At 37.4% G+C, this 27,507-nt stretch overlaps 1 protein-coding gene across 5 annotated transcripts in view; it reads left to right on the top strand.

The window, feature by feature from the left end:
• cux1b (cut-like homeobox 1b) overlaps nt 1-27,507 on the top strand; it is a 559,925-nt gene that overhangs the window by 280,549 nt on the left and 251,869 nt on the right. For all 5 annotated transcript variants that reach the window (XM_051930773.1, XM_051930770.1, XM_051930772.1 and 2 more), the window contains exons 6-8: nt 392-515; nt 6,501-6,577; nt 9,107-9,173. In XM_051930773.1, the coding sequence (XP_051786733.1) occupies nt 392-515; nt 6,501-6,577; nt 9,107-9,173 (268 nt within the window). The remainder of the gene's footprint in view (nt 1-391; nt 516-6,500; nt 6,578-9,106; nt 9,174-27,507) is intronic.

Consider the following 27,507-nt stretch of genomic DNA (forward strand, 5'->3'; position numbering starts at 1 on the left):
TATATACATGTATATATATGTGGATGTGTATATGTATATATATATTTATATGTAGATATGTGTATATGTAGATATGTATATATGTATATGTATATTTATGTTTATGTGTGTGTATATTATATATATATAAGACAGCAACACTCATAACAATAACAGCACAATTACATTGACAATCATGTTACGTTATTTTTAAAATGTTTCCTTTTCTTTTTCATAACCTCTTTAACACACTACTTCTCCGCTGCGAAGCGCGGGTATTTTGCTAGTATATTTATATATAAAATATAATGTGTGTGTGTGAATAATATTGTCATTTCTTCTCCCTGATAGTCGCATCCCTATTCAGTATCTTCATTTTGTCCCTAATTTGCCCTCTTTTTCTTTTAAATAGAAGTAACAATTAAAGCACTTAAAGAAAAGATTCGGGAATATGAGCAGTCTTTAAAAGCCCAAGTGGAGACCCTAGCTCTTGAGAAGGAGCAGCAGCTACACAACAACTATGCAGAAAAGGAGAGGTAAGTGCTAGTTAGAACAGTTTTTTTAATGTTTTGTTTCAACTGTTGAGCACATCAGGGTACAGTGTTGTGGTATCTTCTTTGATTGTATAAGTTGTTGTGCAGTTTGTACAATTAATTTTATGTAATCTTTTCATGTGCTGATATATGATTTAAGTGCCTGAGAAAAAAACTAACACAAAAATTTTGGTGATTCTTTAATTTGCTTGTTTTGTATGGTAATCATGCATTCCATTATTACCCTCTCGAGCGATTACAAACTAATTAAGTAGATAATTAAAAATCAGCTATCTAAATAGCATGCTTAACAGTTTGACCTGATTCAGGCCAGCTATGTTCAATATAATTCTGGCTATCCTTTCATCTTAATTTCAGAAAAGTTGTTAGCACACAGCATGCCACAATCAAAAAGGTTATGTGAAATCTGTGGCAAAAAGGAATGTTGAGGTGTCAAAGCAGTTACAAAAGCAACTTCCAAGTTTCCGAGAACCCACTGAGAAAAAAAAAGTCCAGATTTAGTAAGATTAGGAAATTAATTGTCTACCCTGGTGTTGCTGCAATATGCTCATGAGCAATGCATTCAGTTATTTATGATATAACAAAGGACGCTAAAATAAAATCTAGGAATCCATGAGTAAGATTAGTGTTCTAAAGTGTACCTTTAAAAAGACTTTAGGTACAAATGGGAACATGCTTTTCATAATGCATCTGAATGAGTTCAGGAGCAGTTTTGTATGGGCAAGAAAATATAAAATGTTTACCTTTTTTTTGTCATCATGGGCCCCATTATATGTGTATAAAAGCTAACAATACTGCACATTTTCTGATGATGAATCAAGATACTGTATTTTTTAGATTTTCTGCATCAAAACCTCAACCTGACAGTACTAAAGCAACCCAGAATTCTGGTTTTGTCTCAGAATCCAAAGTAACTTTCCCTTATTTAATGTGGCAGTATAATGCAGTCATTTTTAGTAGACTAATCACATCTTTGCCAACCGTTTATAATTCAGGCACTAACAAATGAAAAACTGATGTCATGAACTACACATTCAGATGGGAATTAAGACAAACAGCATTCGTAGACCATTAGGTCGTTTTTGACCAGTATTCTTGGTTCTGATTGGTGTTACACTTATGATTGGTTAAATGCGTCACAGGAAAGCAATTATACTATTCCTCTGATTAGTTGGTATGATGCTTATGGTTGCTTTTATGTAGCACAAGGAGTGTTGGACACTGCTTGTCCATCCCCTATTGCAATTTTATTTATTTATTTAAATGAAAGCTTATAACTTGCTTGTGCTTTGACTGTGGAGTGTCATCATCTTAATATAGTTTCTTTCCTCTTTTCCCCTTCTTTAACACTAGAATTACCAGAGCCTACGAAAAAACTCGTAAATCCGTCCCACCTTAAATCGCGTCTTAAAGCCGTTTGCACATCTCCGCCAGAGTCTTTTGTCATCTAAATGTGATGATAAACAAAAGCTACTAGCAGCCAGCTATTCCATCCCCCCACCGACTTAGAATGAACTCCTAGCTCATGCCTTGCCTTGATTTGATTATTTGGGATTGAAGTGGAGTTTTACAGTGGAAATAATTCGAGCGTTATTTGGAATACACGCATTTCATTTGTGTTCCGTTTCTACAGTATAGTAGTCTGTGCAAACACATTTTTAAAACAGAAACGTTTTTCATATTCTAATAGTAAATGACAAAATGTAGGCATAAACTATATAACGTATGAAGCCTGAAGTCCATATATCAAAGAAACACTTTCACAAAAGGTACAAATAAGAGAACACGTGCGCTTTTCTTCAAAAATATAACTGCACAAAGAAAAAGCCGCGTTAGCATGCTACATTCACACTCTTACTACTACTACCGCGGTGGCGTAATGGTATCAGCTCCTGATTGGGGATCAGAGGGTGGCGAGTTCGATCCCGCACGGCTCCACTTCGAGAAATGAATTGATCTTATTCTTACAATTTTAGAATAACAACATAAATTTCATTTCAGTCTGTAACAGCCGGTGTAACTTATGATACTGGTAAAGGTTAGCTTTTTTTTTTTTTTTTAAATTCACTTTTCATTCTCGCAGTCGATGCATACTAACGCCCCATCCAAAAGGGTTCTGACACATAAACGCTGGCGAAGCTGCCTTCCTTCGTATCTCACCGTCACTTGATTTTCTTTTTATTCAGTGTTATTGAGTGTTCCTGCCAGTCCCCACATGTTGCTGTATGCTGTTTCTTTTGTACTCCAGGACATGCAGAGGAGAGAATGATTTCACATTATTTATGCTGTTTTCACATAAAGACTGCAGTATACTCGTGACTGCATTCTCGTACCAATGCACTTCTTCCATCACCTTTTCCTGTAAGAAGTAATGTACTCACTTCTCTCTATGCTGTGGTTTCTATTACACACCTGAAAGAGACAATATATGTGAAAACTTCATCGCACTAATGCAATATTATTTGAAAACGAACAGCGTCAGATCAGGTGTGAAAATTTTATGTGAGATACTGGTAAAGGTTAGGTTTTTTTTTTTTTTTTTTAATTCACTTTTCATTCTCGCAGTCGATGCATACTAACGCGCCCCGAACAAAAAGGGTTCTGACACATAAACGCTGGCGAGGCTGCCTTCTTCGTATCTCACATAAAATTTTCACGCCTGATCTGACGCTGTTCGTTTTCAAATAATATTGCATTAGTGCGATGAAGTTTTCACATATATTGTCTCTTTCAGGTGTAATAGAAACCACAGCATAGACAGAAGTGAGTACATTGCTTCTTACAGGAAAAGGTGATGGAAAAAGTGCATTGGTACGAGAATGCAGTCACAAGTATACTGCAGTCTTTATGTGAAAACAGCATAAATAATGTGAAATCATTCTCTCCTCTGCATGTCCTGGAGTACAAAAGAAACAGCATACAGCAACATGTGGGGACTGGCAGGAACACTCAATAACACTGAATAAAAAGAAAATCAAGTGACGGTGAGATACGAAGGAAGGCAGCTTCGCCAGCGTTTATGTGTCAGAACCCTTTTGGGGGGGGGCGTTAGTATGCATCGACTGCGAGAATGAAAAGTGAATTAAAAAAAAAAAAAAAAAAAGCTAACCTTTACCAGTATCATAAGTTACACCGGCTGTTACAGACTGAAATGAAATTTATGTTGTTATTCTAAAATTGTAAGAATAAGATCAATTCATTTCTCGAAGTGGAGCCGTGCGGGATCGAACTCGCCACCTTCTGATCCCCAATCAGGAGCTGATACCATTACGCCACCGCGGCAGTAGTAGTAAGAGTGTCAATGTCGCATGCTAACGCGGCTTTTTTTTTGTGCAGTTATATTTTTGAAGAAAAGCGCACGTGTTCTCTTATTTGTACCTTTTGTGAAAGTGTTTCTTTGATATATGGACTTCAGGCTTCATACGTTATATAGTTTATGCCTACATTTTGTCATTTACTATTAGAATATGAAAAACGTTTCTGTTTTAAAAATGTGTTTGCACAGACTACTATACTGTAGAAACGGAACACACATGAAATGCGTGTATTCCAAATAACGCTCGAATTATTTCCACTGTAAAACTCCACTTCAATCCCAAATAATCAAATCAAGGCAAGGCATGAGCTAGGAGTTCATTCTAAGTCGGTGGGGGGATGGAATAGCTGGCTGCTAGTAGCTTTTGTTTATCATCACATTTAGATGACAAAAGACTCTGGCGGAGATGTGCAAACGGCTTTAAGACGCGATTTAAGGTGGGACGGATTTACGAGTTTTTTCGTAGGCTCTGGTAATTCTAGTGTTAAGTTCATGCTCTGGGTATCTGTGGCACAACATAAGGGTATGCAGCCCTTTTTCATTGTATCTTAAATTGGCAAATGAATGATAAAAGTAAAAATTTGGGTTTCACAAAGGAAAGTTACAACATGAAATTTCGAATCAAAAAATACAAAGGGATTTCTAGGTTAGCATAGTTTGCAACACTGCTTGTTGCAAGGTTTCACTTTATGAAAAGATTTCACATCACATTTTACACTTAACATGGCTTTGTGGACTTTTATTTGAGATATTGCTGATACACAATTTTTTTCTTATTTACTAGAAAATTGGCCAAAATTGGATGCAAATTTTGCACATAACGGGCATTCATCATTCTCTTATTCCTTAGTACCAGCACAAGTTATGATGCAGATCAAGTGCTACAGGTCTCTGATCACATCATGCAGTTAATGGGGTATGAAAAGTATATGATCAGTATAGAAAGGGAATTTAATGTTCAAAGGCACAATTTTACAAGGACCTACCCGAACTTTTAATATGCTCAGTTTTTACCTCCTCACATTTAAAACTGTCATTTGAATTAGAAACAAATATAAGTAACAATACAAATAAAGCCCCTGTATTTTCCAGAGGGGTAAGGAATAGCCTAAACTGTGCTACAAGTGTCGTTCAACCAGGATTTCTTCCAGACTTGTTACTTGGCCCTTGCTATAAAGGCTGGAGCTTGTTCTTTGTGTATCTGTTTTGGGACAAGTCCATAAAGCCCATCAGCAAAACTATGGCTACAAATCCTGTTAAAGATTTGGCCCTTATGAGTCATGCACTTCAGGTGGTACTCTGCTTCATATCATGCTATACTTTTTTACCAGAACCTTGTCTAGGGGTGCCTCTATTACATCCATTCTCTTCCAGGTCTCAAAATACTTGAGGATTGAGGCATTTTTAATATAAAGTTCAATAAAACTACTAGTTGCACGTGCACTTTTATTTGTCTTCTTTCACTGGGCCACAGCACGTTTTATGAAACATCTTACTGGCTGTTATATTGCTTGTACTTCCTTCTTACCCATTTTGCTGACAGTGTATTTCCACTTTTCCACAGTTTTCCACTACAGTGCAGTTTGCCTTTCACCAGATGACTGAAAGTTTCATCTGCTTATTCAGTGTTTTAACAGTATATGTTAATGTTATATCAGCATATCGATGAGTTGAAATTGTAGGCTTTTTTAGTAACTTAAACTGCTGCGTTCAGTCCATCCTTTTGACTTTGTCCAAGTCAATTTATCTGCCAAAGTAGTAAAGTGATTCACATGGTGACTAGTCTGTTTTGCTGAATCTAGGTAAAGGTCAGGTCAGGTTGGGAAGCATGCAGTGGTACAGCATGTTGTCTCACCAACTACATAATGAAACAGCTTGGGATCCCGGTTCAAAATCCCCAAGGCAGACATGCTGTCCATTCTCACCCTCTGGAAATGACCATCTATCTGCCGCAGCCAAGTGTTATGTGGGCATCCCCTTGGCCTGGTCTAGCCGCTCGGGTCCTCTGTGAGTCGGATCACCCTCAGGGAATCATGCGACATGGTCGTAGTGCCATAATTGACACTCCCTCACAATGCAAGTAATGGACCTCATTCGAGACTCCATGAGCAACTGCTTGCTTGACAAAAAGTCAAACCAGCAGTACCCAAGGATTCTCTGAAGAGACACAGTGCCGAAGGAGTCCAGTCTTTGTCTCAGGTCACTGGTTAGCATCCATGTCTCACAACCAAATAGCAAGACAGGAAGCACAAGGACTCTAAAGATTTAGACCTTCGTCCTTTTGCATAGATCTTGGGAGCGCCACACACCCCTTTCCAGTAACCTCATGAACCCCCATGCTCTCCCAGTCCGTCTTCTGACTTCATAGGAAGAGTCACCAGAGACATGAATGTCTCTGCTGAGGTAAGTAAACCTCTCGACAAGGTCGCCATTCTCTGCAGACAGACACGTTGCTAATGGCTGTGCCCAAGAGTAAAGTAGATAGCAAATTTCAATCTCTATTTTCCACTCTGAAAACTTTCTCATAAAAGCACACTTGTGTTTAAGTTTGGTTAGCTCTAGCTCCAGTGGTGTCTGAAAAAGGCAATCAGAAGATGACAGAGTATCCCTTGAGGGGATTAATAGTAAACCTCTTTAAATTTTAACTCCAGGAGGCTTCAGGAAACACAAGAGTCCCTTTCCTCAAAATTGGAGGAGGCAAATCGCAAGGCTCAATCACTGCAGTCAGGTAAGTGGGAACATTTCAGAGGTAATTTGGGAAATTAATTATTATTTTTTTTTTTAATTTGCTTAACTATATATTTCATGTCTAGTGTAGAACATCACATTTTCAGTTTAGTTTCTTTGGCCCAACTGTATTGGTGTGATGCTGACGAAAAGTTGCACTCAGTTATTTTCATGACAGAGACAAATTTGTTTCTGTTGTACTGTTGTAATATTAGAATATTGTGCCTTGGTTTCCATGTAAGCACTGTAAATTCCTTAAATTGCCACCACTGCTTTCATGGAGAATGTGACAGAAGTGATTTAAATTTTGTGAAACTGTTTGGGATTAATTCAGTTTGTTGTGAAGTCAAATCTAAAGTCTATTCTTTTTGTATATTTTTGAAGATGTATTTTTGCATAAACCAGGGGTCTGCAACCTTCACTATCAAAAGAGCCATTTTGCCCCCTCTTCCTCCAAAGAAAAATAGTCTGGAGCTGCAAAACATGACACAGCTTATAAACTGAACTATGCAGGCCTATTTGAGTCCTTCCTATACCTGTGTAAAATTAAAATAAAAACTAGCCCACTTTAATATAAATAAAACATTTAGCTGTAGCTTAGCAGCTTTAAAAAAAGTAAATATAAAATTCCATTTCAGTGTGCTCTCATCCTCTTCAGGTTTCCCTCTCAGTCAGCAATCAACTGAAGCACCTGAACATACAAAAAAACCTACATCAGCTCCGGGTCTGAAATGAATGTGTTTTTTTTCTGAAAAATAACAGCCTATTAAATGCTATTGTTCTCACCTGTTTAATGTGACTTCTGTTTCTGAAGTTCGCTGCAGATCATCTCTATGTCAGGGGTTCGCTGCAGATCATCTCTATGTCAGGGCTGTACGATGTGACTTTGACCTTCACACAGGACTGCAGGCTCTCATGTGTGAGGCGGGAGTGATATTTGGACTTTATGAAGTTCATGCTTGAGAAAACTTGCTCACATAAGTATGTTGAGCCAAAGATGGACAGGACTCCAAATGGATATTTTTTCATGTTCATATACGTTTCGGGAATGGCACTCCATGTGTCGAAAACAAGTTTGTCGGGTTTGGGGAGGTTTTCAATATCACTCCATTTGTGCTCTTTAGCGAGAGTAGCCTTCTGACGGGCGACTTCTTCAAGATCCGCTGTCAGGCATTTGAACTTGACACCCATAAATCTTTATCCGCTATGTCGGCCAGTTCAATTTCTAGATCGGGCTTACTTACTCCTGTGAATGCAGATGTGTTCAGCAGGGATGGGTCGATGTCCAGGGGTGTGACAGGGAAGGAGAGAGTGTTTTTTTTCCTTTCTGAACTCACTGAATCTTTCTCTAAATGCAGCTTGCATTGCAATAATTGTACGGTGGAAATAATCACAATTTATGTGATTGTTCGCTTCTTTGAACTCTCTCAAGGAGGGGAAGTGAGAGAGCGTACCTTTCTGTACATCTCTGGCAAACACTGTCATCTTGCGCTTAAACGCCAAAACATGGAGAAGTGATCCACTTTTTGAAAGTATGCTTGCTCTGTTCAGCTTTCCGTTGCAGTTCCAAAATTGCTCTCTTTTGTTCATCTTCACTTGGGTATTTTTCAGTGAATGCTGATTGCTTGTTTCGAAAATGTCTTTCAACGTTACATTTTTTGTTGTTGGATAATTTATCGCCACATATTAAGCACACCGGTAAGCCAGTGTCGTTGGTGGTGAAGGCAAATGCTTCTGTCCACGCTGAATTAAACTCTCTATTTTCTTCTGAGATTTTTCTTTTTTGGGATTTATTCATGGTTAGTGCAGGGGTCACACACTCCAGAAGCCGCCTGCAGGTAAAGGCGAGGGCTATAGACGTAGATGTGACGCATATTTTAGTTGACAAATTATAAATAAAAATAAAAATTAGATGTTAAAGTGTATAACAGTAGTAGTAGTAGTAGTAAATAAACATATATATATATATATATATATATATATATATATATATATATATATATAATATATATAAATAAAATTTATTATTATTATTATTATTATTATTATATATATACTGTGTATATATATATATATATATATATATATATATATATATATATATATATATATATATATATATATATATATATAAAATACAAATTAAATTAAGAAATTACCATTATTCATTTTCATGTTTTTTTTTTTTTTTGTCAAGGCCAAAGGGCGCCACTACAAGGAGACTGAAGAGCTGCATGCGGCTCCAGAACCGCGGGGTGCCGACCCCTGGCATAGACTTTTGGCTACATTTAGAAAATTCTTAAATAAAAAAATTTGTAGGGAAAGAAAACTAAATCAACATTTCTTCTCTAAGAACGTTATTGGTTTATATGGATGTGTTTTGACATTTTATGATTGTTTTTAGTCTTGAACACAAAACTTGAATGTTTTTTGATGTAATTGCTTTCAGTGCATATTTAACAAACTCATCACCTCTGGACTTTTTTTTTTAAATTAATTTTCTGGGCTGTTTATTTTCACCCCTTTCCAGCATTGGATGCTACTCAGGCTGAACTGTTTGATCTGAAAACAAAGTATGATGAAGAGTCTACTGCAAAGTAAGTTTCTAATAAGATAATTGCTGTTTTGTTTTGTTTTGTTTTCCAGTGACAAGAGTGACCTGTGTTTGGAGGAATCATATATTAATGTTTTGTCCAATAAACCTAATAGTAGACAATCTTTTCCATGATATCCACTTTTTTGTTTATATTTGATCATCACATGTATGCTTAGTATTTTCTGAAGTAGGAAATGGGATTATTGCACCCTGTCATTTCCTTAGCAGTTTTTCACTTTTTACCCCTAATAAGCATTGTTGTTGAAAGTCAAAATAACAACCATCTGGTGTAGTATTTATTACGGTCAACACTGCTACAGATCGCCTAAAGTAGTGCTTAAAGACAGGTTAACTTTCAAGTTAGATAAATCATAACGCATTTCTATATGAATAAGCTACTCATTCTTTGGATTGTACTGTTCCTAACAGTTGTTTGGCTAAAATAATTTATAATCTGTTTTTTATTTTGATTTGGGCTCTTTTGAGAAAATATACCTGTGAATACAGAATGTGGTACAGATGTGGTATCAAATGGGGAAATTAATCCAACACATTTTATCTAGATACATAATGTTCACAAATGCATATCTCAGAATTTTAAAGGTTAACACAGTGGCAAATCACCTCTTCTGACTGGTGTATTTTCAAGTTTCAGAACTAATAATAAACCTATCTTAATAAGTTTAGATGTGCTAAGCAGCCAGCCACTAAAAAATTACTAGTGAAGATTTATATTAGATAATATTAGGGGTCAAACTGTTATCTAAGCACCATATGTGTAACAGGGACCATTTTACATAACTGGTTTGTTGGTTAACCCCACTAAAACTTGGAAACAAGCTACAATCATCACTGCACCAATTATAGCTCTTCTTTTATTTGCATTTCTACCCACTCTTTCCATATAGAGTGGAACCTCGGGTCACGACCGTAAGTCGTTCCAAAACTCTGGTCGTAACCCGATGTGGTCGTGACCCGAAGTAATTTCCCCCATAGGATTGTATGTAAATACAATTAATCCGTTCCAGACCGTACGAACTGTATGTAAATATTTTTTTTTTTAAAGATTTTTAAGCACAAATATAGTTAATTATACCATAGAATGCACAGCGTAATAGTAAACTAAATGTAAAAACATTGAATAACACTGAGAAAACCTTGAACAACAGAGAAAACTAACATTGCAAGAGTTTGCGCTATAGCGCTACGAACCGCTCGCTAAAAAAACTTTTTTTGAATGAGTTTTAAGCACAGGGAAAAAAAATGAACATTTGAAAAATCCGTAATTTAATAAACAACCAAGAAAAGTAACATTGCAACAATGCATGCTACGAACCGATCGCTGTAAACAGAAGTGAATTGGAGGTTAAAATTCAATAGAAAAAAGTCTTCATTAAATACAATGAGGTTAAAACAATGCTCGAATCAGTCTCTTTAAAAATAAGCCCGGCCAGTCCTCTCTCTTGCTCTCTCTCTCTCGTGTGTATGTGTCTCGCTGTCTCTCGTGCGTGCGTGTGTGTGTGTGTGTGTCTCTCTCTCTCTTGCGAGTGTGTTTGTCTCTCGCTCGCTTGCTGCACAGGGAATGCACAGGGAGAGACTGAACACGTGCGGAAATCATCGGCGCACACAAACCGAATGGGAAACTGGCTTGTTCGTATACCGAGTGTGTGGTCGTGAACAGATGCAAAAGTTTGGCGAACTTTTTGGTCGTAACCCGATTTGTACGTGTTCAGAGACGTTCGTGAACCGAGGTTCCACTGTACACTACTTTCTTGTTATCTCCCTCTCAGCACTGTCACACTTTGTACTTTATACTCAGCTCCTTTTTAATTTTCTGTTCCTTGCTTTTCAGGTCAGGGTAGTTGTCTTGTGCATGAGGAAAGCAATATAATGAAGTTAAAACTGCCTGTGAGAACTTAGGGGTTGGAATCTGGAAGATAAGAGAAGTAACAATTGTACATCCTTAAAAAAGACACAGACACAGATATGTAGTAATAGGTAATAAAGTACATTGCAGCACAGTAACTAGCCGTTGTGACTGACTTTGTTGATACTGGGAGCTTATATCTTACTGCCTTTGCTTTGGAAAAACTCCATATTCCTGTATGAGTGCTTTTGGAACTGATTCTTTGCCTTTTATTTGGCCTGAAATAGTTTATTATCTAGCAAAATGAGCTGTACATGTGAAAGCAGGTATGAATTTTTCCAGATATGTTTGGATTCTTCCTTAGGGCAGCATAACAGTGCATTGAATTAAACAACTGCCCCAGAACCCCAGGAGACTGATTTCAGATCGTGTCTTGGTTACTGACAATATGGAGTTTACGTATTCTCCCAGTGCTTGCATGGGTTTTTATTTTTCTATGTATTATTCATTTTCCTTTCACATCACAAAGTTAAATTAGTCACTTGTAATTAGTTGTGTATAACTTAGTATCCCATTGTGCACTGGTGTGTCCTGTGGTTGGTATTTGTCTTGCATCCAGAGCTGCTGGTTTGGGGTGTGGCTTCCTGTGACTCTGAAAATTGATTTATTTGATGTGCTAAATGGATGCTTGGATTATTTTTTAGTTTCTGCCTTCATTTTATATGATTCTTTTGAAAGTACATTTTAATAAATCTTTATTTGTACTTTAGTTTAGTAGACTCAAGGGGGGTGGGGTATGTTGTTTGGGTGAGAGGTTATGACCTTTTTTTAAAGTGTGCATCCACGGCTGCAACCACTCTGATTGTCTGTTAAATTTATGGAAGAGAGGCCTCCTTTCAGCAACTTTTATTTAGTTCTAAGCAGTCTGGGCTAGCACCCTGTCTTGTCTGTCTCTGTCTCTCTTACACACACACACACTCATGCATATGCACACACACACACACGCACGCACGCTTACCCTTCCCACTTGCGGCACTCCCCTTCTCGCACTGTGGTCGAGCACAGACTGTAATTTACATGTTGAGTTGTCATACAAGTATGCTGCCTATTGCTAAGTTTGTACCCTGGAGCTAATTTGGGGCTTACCACCCAGTGTTTGGAAGCTCCTTAATTATACCTTTGGTAACCAAATAGACGATGTGCTTGCCAAGCCTGTTTGCAGTGCTTTGATGTAAGCAGGTCTCATGTCATCACACTGCTGGCTTTACCAATGTTCAGACAGACCGCAGCACACAGACTGCACAGTCACTGCTGCAGGGCGCTGCTGATCACTATTCCTTACAAAAACTATCAGGGTCTTGGTCAAAACTTTCAGAGAAGAATAAGTCAAACTAAATAGGAGCTAGTAAAACAGGAGCACTTGAGTGACATCTGAAAAGTCTTTTATCCAGACCTCACAGGATTGCCACTTAATATTTTTAGACAAGGTTCCTCTTTAACTCATATTTAAGAACAGATTTTTTTTTTTATTTTGTCCCCAATGTAAATGCTTTGTAGTTTTTTTCCCTGTTAAGCCCCATTATACTATTCTTTTTCCAGCAATTTCAAGTGATTGCTCATATATTAATAATAATAAAATTAATTGTTTGTGGTTTCTTGATTCTGGTTCTCTTTGGATTCTTGAAATTTATATTTACCTAAGTATGGAAAGCATACTTCAAATCACTTGATTGATTTTTTTTTTTCATGTAGCATAACATACAATTGTTAATTCTATATACTTAATGCAATTATAGTTTGCTGACATTCCAAGGCCGAAAACATCCCTGAATAAGACATCTTTGTAAATAAAACAAGAAAAATACATGTTCACTGAAAATAATTTTAAAAAACATTGCTTTGTATGTATGCAAGACTTGTATCTGGGACAGACCGCCAGGAAAAGAATGCTATCTCTTGACTAAAGACTAAATTATAGATACCTATGTAAACTATAATGAAGAAAGCTTTGGTTTCCTCAACAAGCTAGTGATGTCTGCACTCCATATTCAAAATGTTCAAATGAATCTGATGTACTTTTCACCATGAAGATTGCTTTTGCTTTGAATAGCAATTTTTAACCATCTTGGGTCATGTTGTTTTTTTTTCTTCTCCTTGACTGACATAAATTTACATCTTGCAGAACATATTTACTGTATCATGATTGGAGCACCAATCCACTCTTCACTCTTACAATCCATGGTGAAGTAACTCTTCACTAGAGCCAAAAAACACCAAACCTTCAATAGTAATGAAATAGGTGTTGTGACAGATAGGGGGTGCCATCGCTCCCTTGAACCCTCAGATCAGACGCCAGACACCAGATAAAAGTCCAATAATTAAATTTATTCGGACAATAAAGTGCACCAAGCACCCTCCACTCCACAATACTCTAAATAATAATAATAACAAATAATACAATACTCTTTTTCAATAATCAATCCTCCACTCCCAGATACATTGTCACCCTTCCTTCCAACTCAGCTCAACACTCTGGTGTTTCCCACAGTCTTTTATAGTCCTTGACCTGGAAGTGCTTATGATCTCCTTCAGTCCATGTGATTACCCAGCACTTCCGGGTCAGGTGAAAACTCTTCTTCTTCTTTAGCCCAGAAGTACTTTATTTCTTCCGTCCTCGTGACAGGGAAGTACTTCCGGGCTGTACTGATAATACACGTCCTTGAGCCTCCCTGCAGCGTCCTCTGGTGGCCCCCATGGTATCCAGCAGGGCTGTGAAAGAAAACTCCAAGGTCCATGATGCCCTGCTGCAATTCGGGGCATCTCCACACTGCAGGAAGGGCTCCACCTGGCGACTTGGGGGTATTGGCTGGGATAAGCTGCCGGCCATAGTCCAGTGTCTTTGCACCCTGATCCATTTTTTAGCTGAGTGAAATTCACAGTTAACAATATTGTGTATTTTACATTTATGTCCATTAAAGTCAGGTTTCCTTCATAGTATCAAGTGTGCTTCTTGCGTATTATTTTATTATGATCATTTTCCTCAAACATCTTCACACTATGTTAGTTCCATGTTTAGTATTTGTGAATTTTTATTTCTCTTATTTCTTTTATTTCTGTGCTATTATTTTTCATTCATTTGCTGAAAAGATGACTCCTAATCCCCATGAATGAATCCAGAGTCCAAGCATTTTTCCATTTAAGCCACTTACTGTTTATCTCCTTAGAATTATATTGTTATACACAGGCTTACTCCCCCAGCTGACCATGCTATTCTACCATGGCTCAAACAAAGCTTAATATGTTGAAAGTTTACACTTCCATCTGATATTGTATTGAAATATCTACAGAAACAAAGTTAGTCAGATATAATTAAAAATAAATATCTAAATATATGTAAATTTTCTTAAGCAGCTTGTGTTATTTGAATTTAAATATATGGTTTCAAGGTTAATCAAGAGCATTCTTTGTCTTTAAAATGAATAAAAAGCAGCTTTAAATAATAAATCACTTTAGATTTTGTTCTAGCAGTCAGTAGTGAGTGCCATGATTCTGCCCTCTCCCGAGAGCCTCTGTGCAATCCAGTTCAAGTAAGTAACTGTTTGCATTGATATGTGAAACCCTTGCAATTTTAAAAGCTCCAGTGGAGACTCATTTAAATGACATTGCGTTCCTTTCCTCACATAAATATATTTTTAGCTAGATATGCTGTTTAAGAAATACTAATAATTCAATCATCTTTGTAAAATACATTATTTTTAGACAATGGCAGTTTCTGCTTCAGACCAAATAGAAAGTGTACCACTATTACAGTTTTTGATCAGAGCTTTTAAATGGCTGTGAATAGAAATTGTGAGTAGCCTCCAAGTGCTTTGGTGCTTCTGTAACACATGCCTGGAAAGTGTCAGCTTGATGGATGGACTTGCCTTTGCTTTCATTTCTGAGGCTCGCCTGTGATGCTGCTTGCTGTATGTTCAGGTTTCTTTGTTGGGGTTTGTTTTCTGTGATCAAGAACAGATTAGATTACTCCAGCATGCGTAAACAGCTGATCATGAGATACAGTGTAAATGTATTAAAAGATGAACACATCTGTCTGGATCCATACGGCATTAAGAGCTGTGACAGCATTATCCTGTTATCAGGGTGTCACATCATTTCCATTACCTCTTCTCAAGAGGTTTATATAAGCTATAGGCTCCCTCTTCATATAGGGTATCATTACTTTACATTTTTCTGCTGGGAGTAGTATGATTTCCTGCCATTATGCTATTTGTGGAAAGTGTGAAAAAGTGAACAAGTTGGGTCTTGACCCGTGATGGATTTTCAGTCAGCTGCAGGGTAGCTAATAAATCCAAAGGGATAGTGTTTAGATATTTAAAAAAATGTAATGTTGTTTATGTATGTTTTGGATTACTGTAAAGAATTATTATTATTATTATTACAGAGGTGCCCTTAGACAAAACCAATCAGTCATAATTCAATACAATTTAAATAGCGAAGTTTTGAAATCTGAAGCACAGCTGTACCATTTTGTTTTTGTGTGTGAATTTACTGTAGCATAATCATTATGATTTTACTACATATTACAGCTGTTTGTGCCTTCAGTTTACTATCCTTTAAAGCCCCATTATTCTGTTGTCTACAATGTGTTTTAATACAATGGAGCTCTGTAGTTCTCTGCTGTCGTATACAAAAGACAGTGCTGACATAGCATCATATTAGGATTTAAATGCAACAAAAAAGAACAAGAAGGAATCTTGTGTTTTATAGGCTGGACTGTACTCCCTGGCACATGAGGGAGTGAGTAAGTAAGTAAGTAAAGTGAGCATCTGCTGAAGTGGGAAAAAAATGCCATTGTTAAATTTGTCTTAGCAGCAGTAGCTGGAAATGTGGGGGAAACATGGAGATATTCCTCATTAATAAACATATGGTGCTGGGCACCGCCCCTCACACGAGCTACATGCAGACAGCCTGCCTTGTACTTCATCAATGGATCCTTGTTCTGTCTCTAAAGGCCAATTACATTTCAATTCAAACTTGTCATGGAAACATTCCCCCTTGCACCCTCCCTTAAACAAGAAGCTATCAGGCAGGATACTTTCACACTTCAGTAACAGTAAGCATACTGCCCCCTAGAGAATTCCTGTTCACAGAGAGAGTGCCCTGGGTACAAAGTAGGCTAGCATATGGGATAAAGGCGGTGTGACCTAGGATCTTTTCAGATTGTTAAAACAACGAACAGATCCATCATCTTAGTTTATGTCAATAAACAGGACATTGTAGAGCAACATTAGGATCTTTGTGCTGCCTCTTCACACCATGTGATTTGGCGATATACAGGAACTGATTAATATATGCATATAGGCCACAAAAACAAAACAATAGATGGACTTTTAATTAAAGTACTGCTTAAAAACTAAAATAAGGTAGGTCTCAGTTTTAGTGTATCTGCTGGAGCTTTATAGTATAAGTCTAGCCCTATGTTTAATTCTAAGTTGATTATAAAGAAAGACACTCTTAATTAGAAAGTATAGAAAAAAGTACCACAAAAAGCAGGAAAATATCAAAAAACAAAACAAAAAAAAAACACTTTTACCTAAAGTGTATCAGCAGCACTTGTTCAACTTCTGTGCTTGAGATGTCTAAGATTCTTCTATAAATAATAAAAAAGTTACTTTTTACAGAATCATGCTGCTTATGCTCCATCACATAAATGCTTTGACAGGCTGCACTTATCTCTCATCGTACAGTCTCTTGAAAGGGTCCCAGTGAGTCTTGTGCATTGCACATAGTGCTGGGAAGACGTAAATGGTATGTTAGCTTTGAATCTAGGATTATCAGAAGCTCCAGATTTTCAAATAAAAGTCTTCCTTATATGATTGAACTAGGCATTTCTGAAAATGCACTGACCAAAAAAAAAAAAATCACAATCAAGACAAAGCATTAGGTCCTTAATGTTACCCAAGTGTCAGTTTTTTTTCATGTTTAAATTATTTAAAAAGCAAGTAATTTTTCAGCAAAGTAACCTTATGTGCATAAATTGCTTGTGACCTCCATCTTTTTTGCCTTCCTCTCGGTATAAAATCATGGTGAATGTTTAATTGGTGACTCTGAAGTTGCTCTGTGAATTGATGGTGACTTATCAATTCAATTTGATCTCTTTTTTACCAGACAATTTGCAATTTGATCCAGTTCAAACTAGTAACACGTGTGCCTTTTTTAAAAAATGTATTTTCAAAATAAATTAACAAGTCCGCCTCCATAAACTAATCCTCAATAGACTGCAATAAACCAGGGGCTTACAAACAAGGGGCTGCAGCAGCTGTGCCAGGGTTGCCGTTCATCAAAAATGAAGTTATATTTTAATAATTATCTTTAAATTATCTCCAGTAGTTTTTAAATAAGTATGACTAAAAATCTTCTAACTGAAACTTTTGACGCCACGAAAACAAAGTGGCTATAATTACTTTGTTTTAAATACATTTAATAAGTTTACAGTGTAACATTTTGATATGTGTGTAATTTTACTCAATGTAAATAGTTTTTTGCATGCGTTCCCGAACGTTTTTAAAGCTGGAGCCACCAAATGTGGTCATGGCCTCCACTAGTATAAACCCAATGCTGCAAAGTAGTGTACGATCTTGGATCTTGGCTACTGCTAACAGTAATAACACTAATAACACAGCATGATTATGTATAACAGTAGACCTATCAAAATCAAAGTAAATGCTTAACTACAGTAAACTACTGACACAAGTGATCAAGTATTGTTTGAGCTGTCATCTTTTTCTTGGCAAACTCCCTCCAGGAATTAAATGTTTTGAAGTGCCACAATTTGTTTGGTCTTAAATTGTTAAAAACTGAACCCTGTTTAGGCACAAGCATCTACAGATGATGTTCTTAAATCCCCCTATCCCTGTATTTTCCGATTTTGTCAAGTGATTACTGTTAGCTTTTGTGTGATTGTTGGTGTATGTTTTTTAGTTTTCCTTGTGTGAGACAAATACTTTAATAAATTATTTTTTTAATATAAGAGCAGTAGCGTGAATTGATATGGAATTTAAAAATGAAAGCCTAAAATGTCCATACTTTTAATAAACAAAAATGATAAAAAGAACAGTTTAATGTGAATACAGATTTAAAAAGTATTCATTATTTACATACTACTTCAGGTTAAAAAAGAGCAAAATAACTTGGTTAATGTGAAGGCTGAGTCTGCTTCTTGAGTACAGTGAACCCTCGTTTATCACGGTTAATCCGTTCCAGACTCTACCGCGATAAATGAATTTTCGCGAAGTAGGATTCTTTATTTATAAATCGAATATTTTCGCAGTTAGAGTATAGAAAACCTGTTTACGACCTTCTAAATAAGTTTTTTAACATTATTAGAGCCCTCTAGACATGAAATAACACCCTTTAGTCACCATTACACTTGTATTACCCAATATATTAAGACAAAATAAGAAAATAAGACATATTAGACATTACAAATATCATATTATTATTATTGAACTGTACATTTAATTACACACACACACACAGTTCTTACACACAACCACTAACCTATGAAGGCACGAGCTCAGTAGGAGAGTCTTCAGGTTGTAAGCTGGAGCGCTAATCACACCCTCAGATGACACAGACGCCCCTGGGAAATCCCCTGAAATAGCTGACAGTCTACCTTCACATTGCACCTTACCCTTCTTACTAGCGCTATAACGCGCGATAAACCTCTCACGCGGTACTCCGCTTACTTAAAAGTATTGTGCAGCGCCTCTCAGCTTTGGAATTGGTTGTTTTATTTCTCTCTCTTTCTCTGTCTCTCTCAGACATTCTCTGCTCCTGGCGGAACTGTCATCTCTGACTTGTCATGGAGCACGTTTAAACTTTTGAAAAGAGACAAATGTTTGTTTGCAGTGCTTTGAATAAAGTTCTTTTTTTTCTACAACCTCCTGTGTCTCTGTGCAAATCTGTGACCCAAGCATGACAAGGTGGTGCAGTATCTTCAGCAGGTGCGTTGTTTTCTTCCGCTGAAGGAGTACTAGGAGTAGGCAGTGGGTGTCTGGGTGCGCGGCTGAAGAACATCTTGATAGGCAGTTGCTGGCGCTGTCTTTTCATATGCGTGAGGAGGCTTTTGTAGGGTATTGCCATCTTTGATCATATCCAAGAGTTTCACCTTCTCCTGGATGGTAAGCATCTTCCTCCGGCGCTTAGTTTCATTGTAAAAGGCTTAGAAAAAGCAGCACGTTTAGCAGCCATCGTGGGGCTTAGATAAAAGTTCTCAGAAAGCGCATGCATAGTGATGTAAATGTGTATGAGAAAAAATCGCGATAGAGTGAAGCCGCGAAAGTCGAAGCGTGATATAGCGAGGGATCACTGTGTACCATTTAGGTTCTCCCTAGTCCTGTATTTATTTTTAATGGACAGATGAAGCGTCCTGAACATTGACAGTTCTGTGGAGAAAAAAAAACTTTGTATTTTTAGTTAGCATTTGTAAACAATAAATGAAATTTTAGATATGTTTATTAATAATTGTTATCATTTGTCTTTGTTTCCTCATTGTATATTCTTCATTAGTTTGACAGTTTTTGCAAGTGTTGTAAAAATGATGGCACACTAAAATGTTTACTAAAACTAAAAATATTGTGGTGTTGATGGATTGAACCTAAGAGAGAGAAAGAGGCCACCTGTCTCCAGTCAGTCTCAGATTTGGGGTAGTTGCAAAGAGCTGGAGCTGAGAAGTAAGAGAGTAGATTTACCTCGGATCCCAATTAAGCATAGTTAAGACTTAGATTTTGCATGGTCGCTGGACAATGAAGAGGAGAACACAGTGAGGTGGGCGAGATGTGAGTGAAGTCTCACAGCATGGAGTGGAGTGGTGGAAATGAAGCAAAGATGAGTATGAGAAACATGATTAGCCACTGCATTTTTTAAGGGCCACTTTTTCCCAGGTTTTTGTGTGTGTTTCCCTCATGTATCACCTGAGAGCTGCTCATGTGTCACACAGCTTCAATCTACACCAGTGTTTCCCAAACTCGGTCCTGGTGAACCCCTGTGGCTGCAGGTTTTTTTCCAACTGGATTCCTAATCAGTGACAACACCTGATAGCACTGATCTCATTTAATTAGCTGTTTTTTTTTTTCTTTTATTCAACATTCAGAAAAGCATAGCAGCATGATTTTTACATTTATAAGACATTTAGAAATAGTTCTGCTTTTGCTATAGATTTAACTACTTAACTCTCTTTTGTTGATTTCATTATACTTTGCCCTTTCTCTGTACAGTTTTTCCCCCTTTGTTGTATCTTAATAATGACAATTTAAAACGAGCAGAGCAGACACGCAGGCAAACAACACTAAATAATCAAAGGCTGCAAGTACTTTAGCAACCGACCCACTAATGAGTAAATAATGGATTAATTAAACAATTAGCAGACCTAGAAAAGTAGAATGAAAATCAAGATGAAAATACTGTTAAAAAGAAAAAAAATACATTATTCCTATATAACTGCTTGGTACATTTAATTTTTTTTTATTTCTATATTGTTCCCTAAACACAGAACTTGGGAAATATCAGTTCACTTAATTAGCCCAGAAGTTCAATTAAAAACAGAAGCTGGTTGGAACAAAAACCTGCAGCCACAGGGGTTCACCAGGACCAAGTTTGGGAAAACTGATAGACTCTTACCCAAAAAGACTGAATACTGTAATAAAATCAAAAGGAGCTTCAACTAAGCATTAGTTTAAAGGGTGTAAACACTAATGCAACCAGTATATTTTTTCCTTTTTTCACAGTTTCTGATTTGTTTTCACCTTCTTTGTACTGTACATAGTGCAATTTTGCAGTAAAGGTGGAATAAATTCTGACAGGATTTATCTTGGTTTCATTTTTTATTACACAAACTCTGCAATTTTGACAAAGGTGTGCTGACTTTTTATATCCATTGCATTTATTAGATAAAATACAGTAAATGTTTTCAATGTCAATAGGAAATTCGCAAGAATACAGCAGCAGAAACATAAAAAACTAAGATGCAGACTCACAGGACAAATAATATAGCCAATAAATCAAACATTTGTTAAGTAAATAACTAAAAACAAATAACAAAATATGTATTGTTCAGAAATTTCAAAATTAATTTAAAGAGTACATTGGGAGGAAGCACTGAATTGCCTGATAGCTGTAGGCAGGAAAGACCCCCAGAGGCGCTTCTTAGCACACCATGGTGTAATGAGCCTATGGCTAAAAGTGCTCCAAGAGACCGCCTCCTGGTGGGATAGAGGGGATTTTTCACAATGGTATCCAGTTTTGCTACCATACTCTTTTCCACACAGTTTCCAGTGTGTCCTGAATTTTTATGGATTATTTATTTAATTATGAAGTGCACCACACTGTTTGTTCCTTTGTATGACTTTTTTGTTTAATAAAGCACTGAAGCATTTTACACCAACCCCTTGCTGACTATGTGTGTCCTAGTTTGCCTGGCCTATCCTTGGAACCTTGTTATTGATGGTACCGGGTTCAAGCTACCAGGGACAGTGTAGCCACCCTAGACCGTTGTTGCATGCAAGGCCGAAAGTTATGTGTTAAAAACTTGACTTTGGGTGAGAAGGACCTGTGTGCCAAATAATTTGTACACAAAGAACAAACTAATAAACAAAGATTGTGCTTCATGGATATAGAGATTGTGAGTTAGTGTACTTTGTCTACTGTTTCTTAACTAAAAAGCCGTTTGGGTTGTTGTGGTAATGGTGGCTTTTGCTATCAGACACACAGTGAATACAAGTTTTAGTTTACTGCAGAAGCAATGCAAACTTTGGGTGCTTGTTGCCCTTCGGTAATATTTTGACAGATATTGAAAGATCATTTTCAGAAGAGTTATATTTTAGCATGTTACATATGGAAATGTTCAGTCCCTGCATGTTCTTGTTTTATTAGTAACCTAATCAAATAAATATTGGATTCAATATGCAGGTGAAATCATCACTGACTAGCATAAAATAAGAATAATGTATTATAGGGAAACCAAATTCAAAAATAGCTGCATATGGACAGGAAGCATTCACATATCTCAAGGGACAAATAACACATAATTTGTTTTCTTGATAAAGGCATCAAATTTCATAAAATTCCTGCCACTGCTCAAAGCTTTATGCTGTGTGCCCCAAGCACCAATACATTTGTATGACATACAGTATATTTGCTTCTGAAGATACTACCGTAAATACCCGCATATAGGACGATACCATGTATAGGACGCAGTGGATTTTTGACCCTAAAAACCATGGAAAAACCTGTGTACCTGTTTATAGGACGCATCCTGATTTTGAGTTACTGGGGTACTAATTAAAAGCTGCTGCCGCCAGTGCCAGTGATTGTATTGCCGTTTGTCTTAGGCTGGAGTATCTCTGAACAACAACAAAGAGCGAGAAACATACTAGATGGCGAAAATGATGTATCGGTGACGTGAATATTCAAAATAAAACAATTTCCAAACGTTACAATAAGGCATACAGGTGGATGTATAGTAAAATGAGCTTTCAAACGCGTGTCATTCTCCAAAATCGATACAGTTTTAGCGACGCTACACATGAAAAATACTTTAATTTGAAATGGTGTGAAATGCCAGTGCGGGGGCAACGGCTAATTGCGTGCGGACTGAGGCATACCCTGGTAGCTATAATTGCAGCACGGCTAACCGACTGTCGCTTGAAAACAAACCTTGAAATTCAAAATGGATTCAAACCACTCCTCTCTGTCCCAGTCACACAGCCATCGAAGGCGAAGGAGAGGCACTGACACACGCGCACACGATCATAAAGTCCAATATCCCATTACATAGTTTTAAAGATAGCTGTTCATTATTACCCAGTCAACATGGCGAAGACAACACGACAGAGCTAGCTATACTGTAAAGTTTAAGCTGGAAGTGGTCACGTACGCGAAAGAACACGGGAACCGGGCAGCTGAGCGGCAATTTGGTCCGACAGAATGCGTAATCAGAAAATGGAGAAAAGCCGAAAGTATCATCAAAGAAATGCGAAAAGTAAAGAGGGCAAACAGAGGCTCGAAGGCTCACCACCCTAACCTTGAAAAGGCGCTCATTAAATGGATTGAAAGTTTGTCCCTGTGACTTACCGTATTACATAATTGTCATTGCAAACGCCAATCTAACAGGAAATTGTCTGCGTGTAAAAGTAAAAGGCAAATTTGAATCTGATGGGTTCAGGGATCTCCGGGGAATACGGTAAGGACAGTTTGTGAGGTATCAGCTGCGATAGTTTAACACTCCAGTACATTGTGGTGAATGCTGGTAACAGTCAGGAGGGCAAGCCATCAAAGTTTGTCACGTTTGGGAATTGCTGTATGCAGTGTGTAAAACAGTTTGCGAGTGTGGCAGGAGAAGGGTACCGTAATCACGTTTGGGAATCGCTGTATGCAGCATTTAAAACAGTTTGCGAGTGTGGTAGGAGGAGGGTTAGATTTGGCGGGCGGGGCTCTGTCGTGTCGTGTGTAGTGAATTGTTGGTAGGCAGGGCTCGGTGAATTATATATAGATATAGATTTATAATTTTTGTAATAAAAGTATCCATGTATAAGACGCACCTGGGTTTTTAGGCCTACTTCTTAAGAAAAAAAATGCGTCCTATATGCGGATATTTATGGTATATGACATTAGAATAAACACAAATAACTTTAGAAGTTATTAGTAGTTAGGATAATCTTTTAAATGTGATGGTCTAAGATGCTAAGATTGAAGGTCCAATTATAAACACACAAATTATATTACACATAGGATAATTGTTTTAACATTCACTAAGCAGAGACACTGGAGGAGTGGTCCAGTTACTGCTACTAGTAGCCATACTTCTGTTTACTTGTTTTGGTAAATACTGTTTTATATATATATATGTTAATTCTTTTTAGTTTCTATCTGTATGACTCTCTATGAAAGATTGTCTTAGACTTGACCAGTAGAAATAAAGTTTCTTGAAATTGCATATTTTTTCCCTAAGAAAAGAAAAACAAAATAGAAAATGCATCTGAGAATCTCTTGGTGTATCTGGGTATAACCACAATTTAAATATCCCTTTTTCTTACATAGTCTGAGCTCTTGGTTTTATAGCAGTGTATTATAAATTTTATTATTTTGGAGCTATAAAATTATGCTGCATGGTAAACCTTTTAATAAAAAAAACCTTTTATGCACTTTGTTGTCATACTGAGTACTCTCAGAAGCACTAGGTGATGAATTGAGCATGGATAAATTTGAAATTGTTCTTTTTGGGTTCATTGTTCTGGCACATTGTTTAAAATGCATGTGTGTTGCATTAAGAAAGTGTTGCTCAAGTTGAAAATTCTGGAAGGGTAGGGATTTGTTTTCCTTCCCGGTCCATTTTCCTGTAAAACGTTTACAGTGTAATTTAAATGCACATAGCCATTTGGCAGTGGTGATTACAAATATAGCATATTAAAGTATTTTTTATAAATAAGTAGTTTAGTAGTTTGCATTTGTTTGTGAAAGACTACCATGAGGCATGGGTGTTTGAAACTACTGTTGTGTACTAAATTTGCAAAATTACATGATAACCTTGGAGGATGTTTGGCAAGTACTAACATAGGATATCAAGTTAGTGTGGGAGAGGATTAACGTAAATATATTCATGTATCCATCTATTTTTGTCTGCTATGCCTGAACTGCAGGTTAACCTCTTATTTCAAATAGCAGCATGAAGGAAAGGTTATGGCCGTAGCTAGGGCCACAGCCATCTCTGCTCAGGAGCACCCATGGAGCAGGAGACCAAGCTGTGCATTAATGAGACTTACTTTTAGCATATACAACTGAAGAAGCGTCAATGCATATTACTCAGTGTAGTTTTCGTTTTGTAATAAAATTTAATCATAGGATCAACTGTGAGGTTGATGCCCCTCTAAAACTTGCCTGAAGGTGTGTGTATAGCAAAGCATGGAGTTTCCTGTACGAGTATGTTTATCTTGTCTTTACAAGACCAAATGAGACCAAGAGAAACATATTTTGTTTATATAAGTTTTAGGTGTTGAACCTTAGGTTTTTTGTTTGTGATATTTTAAATCTGTTGCATTAAGATGACATAAACTAATAGACAAGATTTGCCAAGGGGCCTGGCTCTGTCTTAAAATCAGAAGCATTATGACTTCTGTTGCTAAAATAGAACATTTCCTTGGACTAAACCTTTGGTAAGATTAGTAAGTTTTGGGTGGAGATGTTATTGATTTATTATTTTAGCAACTGGGAGCTTAAAGTATTGATAAAATAGAACTTCACCCATTATTTCTAGAGCTATACTCAATATATATCTTCCTTAATAGCACATGTACTATATAGTAAGTCTTGTTCACAAGGTTCCTGTAAACCTATTTATGTTCTTTCCTTTTTAGGTGCGTTGGCAGGTAATGCTTACAGCATCTATTGCGAATGGCCTCTGTCTGTCTGTCCATCTGTCCACATGAAACAACTGGGCGCCTAGTGGACAAATGTTGTTGAAATGTGGCACACTTTATTGTTCAAGAATATTTGTTGAGACACTTTATTTATATTGAGATATCTCAAACAGATTGCCTGGTGCAAAGTTTTGTTATTTCAAAGTCTCCCACTGAAAAGCATTGGCAAATCTGTGGATTCCTCTGTGTTAAAACGGAGAAACTTTCTTTGTGACTTAAACTACAAATTAGTTTACTGGTTCAATTTTACCTTGACAGTGGTTACACCAACTTCTGCATTTTTTCCTCTTTTTCATGTCTGATTGCCACTACTGACGGCGAACAGATCCCACTGAAATTCAATTAAACAGTAGCAGACTGACTGCTGTGGTAGAAAGTTGCTCACTGTCACTGGCTGTTTGCATGAGTGGCTGCATGAGGGATTCACCTGGCATCTACAGGTCCAGCTAGGTGCACGAGGAAACTTTAGAATCAGCACCTTGCTTCTGCTTTGTTAATTCTTTTCAGTGGTTTGACCACACACAGTTAACAACCAGTGCACCAACATTTCACTCTTCCCAGTGCTTTAAGCCAGTGTCTCTCATGGACTGGTCCGTAGATTTTCTGAAAAAAGGCAGAAAGTCTGCAATAGATCAGTCTACAAAAAGTCAGACACAGCAAATATATTTATCCTGTTTTTACTTCCTGCTGGTGTGTGAAGTGCTGGATATGAATTGTCACCAGTCCAGAGAGCTCCACCACAAGTAAACCCAAAAGCAACCTGCTCTTCTATCTTGATCGTGTTCTTCAAAACCCCACAGGGGACCCTCACACTTTGATCAAACATTATTCAATCAAGTTGCTCAAACCTCCGCAGAGAACCACCTAGTACACAAAAACATTCCTTAACTAAATACAGCCCACTCATCAAAAAGGTTTAAAAAAATGCTATAACTTAAATGATATTTCTGACTGTGTAATTATAAAATGCAAGCAAGGAAAACAAAACGTTATCTAGAAATGAATGAAGTATGCTGTGTTTCACTGACACCATAATTCACTAGGGTGACCAGGTGTTGTGATGACAGGAACAGTCCTGATTTCATGCTATGCATCCTGACAAATAACTGAAGAATATCAAAATGTTCTGGTTTTAACAAGCTGTTCATCTATTAAAGTTTTTCAGTGCTGCAAAAATTGCTTCTCTGAAACAAACATCGTCCCAATATATTTACAACAGCATGCACAAAACTCCCAAGATGCAACCCTGCTTAATTAACAACTTGTGTTACATTTAAACAACATTGCCAGGTGGAACAAGAAGCAGACAAAAACAGAGAACCAACATTTATTTTTTTATACTTCAAGCATTGTGTGCAATCCTGCGTGTTGTGACGGATGGCCGGGGCCCATGCCCGGCCGGGACGCCCCTACAGCATATGTACCAGGGGAGCAAGCATGGGAAACACAACATCTCCCCCTGGACGCTAGATGGCAGCCTCCCTGGGTTGCAGCAGTGCCTCGGACTCCCCCAGGGCTTCATGGGGGTTGAAGTTTTGTGCAGCCCTGTTGGGTTCCACAGGCGCTAGTTTTGCCACACCTGGAAGTGCAGCCGGATGTCAGCAATCAAGCACCTGGAGCACTTCCGGGTGCCCAATAAAAGGAGGCAGCAACCACCACTCAGTAGCCAGAGTCTGATGGAGGAGGACGAGGTTGCCTGGGAGGAGTGGTGGTGCAGGAGAAGAAAGTGTGTGCTGTGTTGGTGCTTTAAGACTGTGTTGTGGCTGGGAGACACGGGGAAGATGTGCCCTCCAGCTGAAGAAAAATAAAAGTTTATTTATTTTATAAATATATGCCTCCGTGTCCAATCTGTGTCGGGTTGGGCGCATATATAGCACCTTATTACAGTGTTAATTTCTGAAAGTATATGTTTTTCATAGGATTTTTTTCCCCTCATGCCTTCATCCCTCTCTGATAATGATGAGATAAAACGAGCATTATGAAGACAGGCTTTT

Source organism: Erpetoichthys calabaricus, chromosome 8 (assembly GCF_900747795.2).
Source record: "Erpetoichthys calabaricus chromosome 8, fErpCal1.3, whole genome shotgun sequence".
NCBI classification, from domain to species: domain Eukaryota; kingdom Metazoa; phylum Chordata; class Cladistia; order Polypteriformes; family Polypteridae; genus Erpetoichthys; species Erpetoichthys calabaricus.